This window comes from Megachile rotundata, chromosome 12 (genome assembly GCF_050947335.1).
Source record: "Megachile rotundata isolate GNS110a chromosome 12, iyMegRotu1, whole genome shotgun sequence".
In the NCBI taxonomy this organism is placed as follows: Eukaryota; Metazoa; Arthropoda; class Insecta; order Hymenoptera; family Megachilidae; genus Megachile; species Megachile rotundata.
In genome coordinates this window covers 15509155-15518283 of record NC_134994.1, presented here as the reverse complement: position 1 = coordinate 15518283, position 9129 = coordinate 15509155, and the positions used below count along the sequence as shown (strand labels likewise).

At 37.4% G+C, this 9129-nt stretch overlaps 1 protein-coding gene across 3 annotated transcripts; it reads left to right on the top strand.

Moving 5' to 3' along the window:
- Window positions 1–415: 415 nt before the first annotated feature.
- LOC100874840 (uncharacterized) lies at window positions 416–8896 on the top strand. Of its 3 annotated transcripts, none has more exons than XM_003701521.3 (4): window positions 416–2725; window positions 8109–8194; window positions 8269–8458; window positions 8637–8896. In XM_003701521.3, the coding sequence occupies exons 1-4, from the start codon at window positions 2717–2719 to the stop codon at window positions 8757–8759; spliced, it is 408 nt and encodes a 135-aa protein (XP_003701569.1). In that variant the 5' UTR covers window positions 416–2716; the 3' UTR covers window positions 8760–8896. The 3 variants fall into 3 exon arrangements, with proteins under 3 accessions (XP_003701569.1, XP_012136588.1, XP_076394569.1); XM_012281198.2 differs by lacking the exon at window positions 416–2725 and adding an exon at window positions 2873–2891; XM_076538454.1 differs by lacking the exon at window positions 416–2725 and adding an exon at window positions 7702–7933.
- Window positions 8897–9129: the final 233 nt, after the last annotated feature.

The window sequence follows — 9129 nt, the reverse complement described above, 5'->3', positions numbered from 1 at the left end:
TCCGCCGGTCAAGTTGATCAATTTATATTTAATTTGAATTAAAAAAGAGGGTCGTTTGCTAAACAGTAAAACTTAATATCGATTTCGAAAGATGCGGTTGAAAAAAAAGGGGAAAATTCTCAACAACGATGCTTAACGAACGCAAGAATTACAGGAGCGAGGTTTTTTGAGGAATAATTAACCTACAACGCCCGCGTAGATCTCATTAAAAACGACAGGCAAGACTTGGCAGACAGGTATCTATTTCAACGTGCAATAGCCTGAGCCGGTTTTCTTTCGTTTGTTTTTCACTTTGTCTTATCCTTACGCATGGTAAACGATTACGGGAAGCTGCCATTGTAACTGAAGCAGCTGACTGGGACAGTGACAATCGACATACATGGTAAAACACGTCATGATAATACACAAAATGGTTTATTGACATACAGATATATAAGACAAGTATTTTACATGTGCTAGAAGAGTTCGTTTCTCTTACAGATTGGTTGTACTTCGGGTAATTGATTGCGTAGCCTGTATCAGTTAATCATTGGACCAAGAGCTCTTCATCCTTTTACGACAAAACGAATCAATTAAATCTTCTCGTAGCAGGTCAATGAAATCGTAACGACCTTTTTGCCTTTTAGTTACCACGAAAAAATCGCGCGAAAAGAGCCAGGATCATCAGAACCGACAGCAATTAAATCGCGATTATCTGGTTTATGTCGGTTCGCGGCTCGATTAGGGGTTGTGGAACAAAAATTTGAAATACGCGTTAACAATCGAGATAAAGAGCGAACAAGGGTTCCGAGGAGCCCAGAGCGAGAGACACAGCGGCGCCTCCGAGGCGAAGTATCAGCGTAATTCGGTATTTATCACCGCAACCATTACGTAGCGCAAAACGAGCTATATTCGACATGCGTCACGAAAAATTCTGCTCTATCTCCGTGTCACTACCCTCCATCCCAAAAGTTGTTCGCTTCTATGCCAATTTACCACGAATACGTTTCACTGAATCACGGCCAAATAAAGTGTATTCGAATAACTAATGCTTGCAGGATATTGCTTTAAGAAAAATTCTTCGAATCGCTATTGAATATTGGGGCATCTTAAGATTGCGCAGGAAGAAGAAGCGGTGTAGGAATCAAAGTCGATTTCACTTAAAGAAAATGACAATAGGGAATCATATTCGATGCTGGGCGAAAAAGGAAGGGAGAAACCATAACTTATACGATTTATTCTGAAAAGGGGTGCAAAGTCGTGGGTTATCCGACAAAAGTAATCTCGTTAACATTTATTGCGGGTAAGATTGCTCTTAATCGTTACGTAAAGTTTATAATCTTTGTTCTCTCCGCCTCCGTTACTTCTCTAAAGCTTCGAATTAAATATAAATTTCGATGAGGAACTTTTGTATCTTCTTTAATTAGCTACGACTCTGAACTCCAATATGATCTGTTCGTGGAAATCGCAATTCATTTATGTGATCACGTGTTACAGCGTACAATGATTTCTATAATAGCTGCACGCGAAGAAGCTTCGAGTTATAAGGACGAAGATTTATTAGGAGTACATTTCATACTGTAAATACATTCTTGACAATCGAGCTTTCGATCAATTTCGGACAATCCTGGCGCCTTCCGTTTATGCACCCTCTATCTCCTGTCAAACCACCCCAAATTTCCTCAGTGTATGGTTCAATCTTTTTGCCCCGTTAGGATTGACTGCTTAGTGAATTAGCAGGATCAAGTTTTCTAAAAACAGTTGATCTTTTTGTCGATGTAGAGCAAATGTACCGTGACGTATCTTCGAGAAAATAGCATGTTACTCTACCACGATATTAATCATGATTTGTTGATGTGTTTTATTAGTCGACATTAAGTATACGCATGCTTTGAATAATTAATAATTGATTGTTGAGAATATACATATATATCATTCACAACATGCTGTCAAGATTACAAGAAAAATTCGTAAACCGATACTAAGGCTCTCGATCGCGTGGCCGACTTTTCAATAATGTCCCTAAGTACAATTTGCAGCAAGCGTATAAGCGACGACCTCCAATATGTTAGGATAACCCAGACGTCTGATATAGTATCCGTCGAGGAGGTTCCTGTCCCCGTTTTGGCTCCATTCACAAAAGATTCATTCATGAATCTACGTAAGAAGCTTTCTCCATCCGAATAACAGTTTTTCGTACAATCGGCAATCGCCAGTTTGGCCAAGGGCTTTTCCCTGATATCATCGTGTTTTGGGTGGAGACTAAAGGCGATGACGTAATTGAGACACAGAAGGGGTGTAGAATACATACGGGGCGGCCGTAACAAACGTGGAGGAGGAACACGTTGGCGGTGACGGGTACCAATGGTGGTGGACACAGGGAGAACCTCTTGGTGGTACGGAAGAAGAACGTGGAAGAGGGGTGAGTGGTTGCGGTATAAATGTGGCCCGCGCAAGCTCCACCAATCACTCGCCCTCTGACCTCCAAACTTCAAGCTCCCACGGGTACCAAACACCCCCTCCTTAACGTTCACGTTGAGATTTCGAAAGTAACCAGCCCCATTTCGCCAACGAAGACGCTCGTTGCCTCGTGGATCCTCTCGTGCTCCGTCTACTCTTCAGCATCTTCGGCACCTCTCCGAGTTATTTATCTTTTCGACCGAGTATCTTCAGGAAACGCAAAATAGTTCAATTGTTTCTTCGACCTCCGATAACATCGCTCTATCTCTTCGTAGACATGACAACGGTGAGTAAAATATTTAAATTAATTTCTCAGATTTTTTTTCATCTTCTACTTGGTTTTCGAGCGGTCGCGTAATCGGGGTTTCGAGCAGTCCGTATCTGAATTCGCCGGACAAATGTCTCGCGATAAACTCTTGTCGGAGAAAAAATATAGTGTATTGTAAAACTTGGTGAGTTCAAAAAGATTCTTCGAGTTCTACATAATTTGTTAAAAATCATATTTTGGGGCTGATAAGATAGGGAAGAGACGTAAGAAGTGTCGACTGTAAAATTATAAGTGTTATGTGTAGAGTGTCGCTACTAAAATTGCAGTAGTTTGAAGTTTTATTCGGTTACGATGCAATGGATAAATTGCTGCGTTCGATATTGAATGTCTTCCGGTTTGTGCTCTCTTTCGGGACCATCAAATTCGAAGATATATCTATACTTATTTTGTACTAGACATGCACATTTTCATCCGGTGCAATAGAGTATTGGGAAAGACACGATTAACGATGTATACTTGGCTGGACATAAATGACACGTATAGAATTCGCAAGAAGCTACAAATACATTAACGAACGATACTAAAACTATTTCATTAATATAATTGCGTACAGATCGATGCGAGAGATGTGGTTATTGCGAGCATGACTGCTCGTTTAAAACAACCCGAATCGTTAGCGTCCCTTCTTACTAAAATTCGTTCGATAAAAAAATTTCCCTACAAAATTTATTTTTAGTCTTTTACAATTCAATAATGAAAAGAGTAAAAAAGGACTTTTGTTCTGAAGTCGGTATTAATAATCTTTTGAAAGGCTCGCTGCGATACATTAATTTGATATAAATTCAATTTGTCAGGAATTGAAACAAAAAGAAGGCCGATTGACACAAATAAATATAAATTAACTGTACGCACTGTGACGAGTGAATGCAACTCGTTGCATTTGTCGAAAGACTTTATTCGCTATAAATTTTAATATGGAACAATGTTATTTGTCGATTCGAGCATGATTAATTTATGGGCTTTGTTGTTTTTACATAAAGATGAAATATTTAAGAAACGATATATGTACATATGCATCATTGAGAACAGTCTGTTAATTGCAACAGGTGAACATGTACAGCCACAGGTTGCGATGTCAGTTTAGGAGTTGAAATTACAATTAAATACATTATTTGTCATATGTAAATGATCGAACAGCTACGACCGCACAATGAACATTACGATAAATGAACCAGAAGCAATCCAACGTTATGTTTCATAATGGTCTCGTTGAATAAAAATGAAAACAAAGAGATCACTACTTTTAATATTACTATGTTGTAATTACAATCTGCTGCAATGGCCACTTTGTATTAAGTGCATTGATAAAGGGACTACGCAGTCATTTTCATTAAAGTGTAAGCCACAACTTGGCACACAATAAGTGGTATTTTGCGATACTTTTATGTCATGATTTTTCAAATTTCAAAATCGTGCCTACGCAACGAGCTAATGTATCAGAAATATTCCATCGTTGACTGATTCATTTTAACTCGCAGTAATTAATTTTGGATCTTTTTCTTACAAAATTGTCTCCAAAACCAAGAATAATGTCCGCAAAATAGTATCGCAAATATCAAAACGTAAGTTCTTGGAAACGTTGCTCCAGTCTATGAACGTGCTCGAAGAGGGTGTAAAGTTTTTTGCTTTGGTCGGAATATTCGCAATTTATATTAACCCATAGTTCTCATGGCACCAAGGACTCTACTGCGCACTGCATTACATGATAGAGATTCATCAATGCCATCCCATTTGGAGACCACAACTTTTTTACGAGCATAATCAAACGATGCTCCATTCTGTTTCCTAACTTCTCTCATGATTATGAATAATCCGTTTGCCCGTGTACCGTTGAAACATTCGAGTATCGTGAACTTGTTTGATAAAAAATTGATCGATCGAAGTGCATACTGGTTGTTAAAACAGAATCCATTACTAACAATATAAACATACTGACTGGTCCCCGTGTGCGATGTAACTAATGGATTTAACGCAATTCTGCATGCGAAAACTTAACGCATGACGAAGTTATACGGTTTCGAATTATAATCACGACAGACGAGATACTAATTGTTTGGATTTTAAAAGTAGTTTATAAAGTAAAAAGAAACAAACTCGACGATGAAAGTTTGATGGAACTGAGATTTGACGAAACCGCAGAAACGAAAGACGAAAAGTAGAGGGAGAAGGTTGAAAAGCTTTTTGTATGCCACGAGACAGAGAGACGCCAAGACGCCCCATATCCGAGAGAAGAATTAAATCGTGCGTTTCTAGCTTTCTCTCCCTTCTATCTTGTTTGCGTTCCCCAATCTATTCTATCCTTTTCATATCCTATATTTACATCTTCGTTTCTTCTCCCGATTATTTACGCTCCTATCATATTTCTATTTGCTCTGTTTAATAAAGAAAATCGTTCGATTAGAGATTAAACAGAGAGATTCGGATCGAACATCGAGCAAGATGAAAGCTTTTTTTGCTGGCTCTCGAACGATTACCACGCTCTTCCGTTCTCTAAGATTACTACCCCCTTATACACGCGTATAATGGAATGGACTGCCTTAAATTACTTAAAACGATATGAAAAAATGTTGAATGCAAAATTTGTTCTTGGTAAACATCGGTTATAAATTGTAATTCCGTCGATAATGAGATGCATGTAACAAAATACTGAAGCTTTGGGAAATTCGATTCTAAATTAAAAGCAAAAATTACGAGAGAAAACAAAAGATCAAAGGAAGTGCAACGTGATTCGGTTTTTTGAAAAAAATTATGATCATCGACGAACGTATCTTTTAATATCAAATGTAATTAATATGTATTTTGTATGTCCATAATTCCCAATACAGCTTCTACGTGTCTGACCATACACGCCCATTTCCACTGCGGGAATGAACAAGAAAATTCGTAGCAGACAAAAGGAAAGGAGGAACCTTAAATATTCAACCGATCCCACAAAGCCTTGAATGATATATTTTCCGATAAATTGTACTGAAGTTACGCATTATGTTAATATCGTTCGTTGAGTCGTTATTGCGTAGCATCCCTCGAGCAAACAATGAACGCGATGGTTCCACGAAAAAGGCGGTAATTGATACTGTCCCGCTGAAAGTGGAAAGAGGGCGAGTAACTTTGTTGCGAAAGCCTCTGAAAAACGTGTCCCTTTGATAATGAAATTTTTCCTATAAATTATTGACGGTAACTATTTTCATGTTTCGATTAATCAACGATGTAACAAAGCATATTTTTGATGAAGTCAAATTAAATTAGAAGAAACATATACTCGAGTTTCAATTAGATTAGCATACGAAGTTCATAATGAATGATAAACTCGTGCTTCACATTCGGACATATAGTGTTGTTGACACGACGTATTTCTTAATGAAGAGATAGAAGGTAGGAAACAATGTTCTTGTTGCAACATCAGAATAGAAGCATGAAAATGCCGAGTTGGACATACGCTCGTTTTCAAAGACCACTACGATGTTTTTCAATTAGAAACTTACCTTTCTGGTTGAGAGGAGAGAAAAAAATACCTTTCGTTGCAGGCTTGTTACTCTATTAACGCGTTGATTGATACGATGGAAGTTTTCTAATATGACACCTGATAATATGGATTGTGAAAGATATTTTTTACGCGATGCTTCATTCTCTCGTTTCAAATTATTAGTGTAATTTTCATGACAATTTGGATTTTCTTTCGATCTTTATAATTATTCGATTAAATTAAAGGAAAAAAATTGTGAACGCGTTACTTCTACGGAGGTCCAGTGCCTGTCAATTCGTTTGATATCGGAGCCCGTATCTGATCGTTGTTTCATAAATTTATGGAGCATCGATGAACATGAAAACATCAATCGCCGTTGACGCGTACACGATTTTTCGCATGCATTGTCCGCTATCAATCCATTTGCATAATTTCTGCAATTGCGATCACCGCCAATTAGCTAAAATTAACCATGTGCAATGTTCTCACACGGTTCCATCACCACCTACTACCACTATTGAGCGGTTCCTTTGATAATTTTCGAATTAATACACGAATCTCGCCGGACGATAACTACGATCATCTCGTATGTGTCGTGTGCGGTGATACCAAAATAATAACAAAATACAGTTGAACAATTTTATGAGCAGTACAAGACTCGTTACTCCTTGTAACTCCTTGTTTCGCAGGAAAATATCGATTTTCCTTAAAATCTAAGAGCTGCAAAATAATGTATATAAAATTTCAAACAATTTGGTTGATTAACCATTTCGTATCTAGATCGTTTCATCTCTCCCCTATTGAAGAATATTAGAATGCAAAACGTCAACTATTTACTCTCTTATCGATCGTGCGACATCGTTTCGTATCTGAATTTTATGGAAAATCGTGTAAGAAAACTGCCAAAGGGTACTATAAGTCACACCAATCTGCTTGATAGGTTAATCGATAGGGATCCAATATTATACATTTGCATTATTCCCATTGATTCTCTATGAAACGTTCGTATTACATAAAGATAACCAACCTACCAAAATCTAAATCGAATCGCGTCAACGCATATCCTTCCCCAGGAAGCACTATACGCCTACTAGAAATTGGTTAATTGAACCGGATTAGATATAAATCGAAAGCAAATTGCTCGGAACCGCGTTACTCAATAACCTAAAACGATAAATAGAATTTGATATTACGATCTTTTACTTATAGCATTTTAAAGTCCGCTGTTCCAAGATAACAGATCAATTTAAGACTATGTAAATTTCTCCTTAAGATCCTTAACATAAAATGACTGGTTCATCAGTTATAGCGATCTTCGATCGTTTGTTTCGTGACAATGCAATACTTATCTGTAATAGTCTTGTTACTATTGGAAAATCGTGTATACTACGTAGACACAGCACCATCTAAATTTCTACGTCTCTCTGCCTACGATATTCTCCGACAAACGAGAGATTGTTATGCGTTGCGCATGAGACGCGCGATCGCAAATAACGACAACAAGACATCGAAAGGAGCAAGTTTGCCGCAAATTGGATGATGCAAGTTCATTTTTCGCCGACGTCGAATCAAAAATGAACGCAGACCCGATATCGATTTTGAATGAAATCGCTAAATAAATAGAAGGAATGCACAAGATTCAGTGACCTTTACACTTCGAAATTTTGTCCACTTTACCTCGTTATCGCGTAAAGAAGAATAAAGTTACGTATCGACACTTTCTGAACCGTGGCTATATGTATCACGAGAATTCATACCAGATCCTTACAACAGTTAACGTGTTAAAAAGAATGACATTTCTAACGTCTTATAAAAGCAATGAACAAACTTGAAGACTATATAAGATCGTAAAAAAATGAATCGAAATTATGTTTACAGGCTATGGGATTCATTCAACGATGCATGGTGATTCTTGCTATTTTCCTCTGTTATTTTCATGTTCGGAGCGAAAGTGTGGACTGCGAGTGAGTATTTTTTTTGCGAACAATCCTCGCATCGTTTTGCGAGCAAATAGTAATTATGTATTTTGTATTTTCAGGATGTATCCATTTCATCACACGTGCAGAGGTACCATGTCAAGGAAACGCGCAATGTTTCCAACCATGTTTAGTGCAGGCTGCGACGAAAACAAGCCAAGTTTAAACTGTATTCGGGAATTTGAAGAACGACAACGTATTCCTTATATTCCACTGTCGAAATCGAGACTCTTGGTTGCTTTATTGAACAACGTAAGTTACAACGATTAACGATTCATCGTAGTCCCAATTTATGAGTTACGATCTTCAAAGGGGTTGCAATGCAAAGTAGGAAGAGGAATGTTATAAATTATGTGACTGTTAAACAGTTCGGAAACGTTAGTCTGAAATATCGAAGTAATGAGATACAGAAAATATTGAAATGTTACAGAATTTTCAGAAGGAGATGGCGCGTTCGACACATCATAAACAAAGGAACAATGAAATGGATGAACGAACGCCACCCCTAATGGACAGCTTTCTGTCAGAGTTGGAATCATCGGACAACTATTAAACAAGACTCAATCGGGAAATAAATATTTACTTGACTCGTGGAAACATTTTTCATTCACTGAACGTTTGGAAATGTGTATTTTATCCTATTTCTATATCGTTTATATGAAATAAAATTCCTTTCCTGTCTTGTTCTTCTTTCCTTCTCGTATTTTTTCAACCTATTCTTTCGTTCGTATCACTTCTACATATTTGTTTGTCGCTATTGAATATAATTATAATTGAGCCACTGTATCCTGTATTGTTAATTGATAATACATCATGTGCTATAGCATCAAGAGAACACAATTGAGATTCAAAGCGATTCCTTGGAAATATCCTATCGAGAAGAAGACACGATATTAATTTCTTGATAATTTTATTTTACATTT

Coding starts and splice junctions, on each gene's coding strand:
- LOC100874840 (XM_003701521.3), top strand. Junction 8,195..8,268: donor AGCGAAAGTGTGGACTGCGA/GTGAGTATTTTT, acceptor TTGTATTTTCAG/GATGTATCCATTTCATCACA. Junction 8,459..8,636: donor TGGTTGCTTTATTGAACAAC/GTAAGTTACAAC, acceptor GAAATGTTACAG/AATTTTCAGAAGGAGATGGC.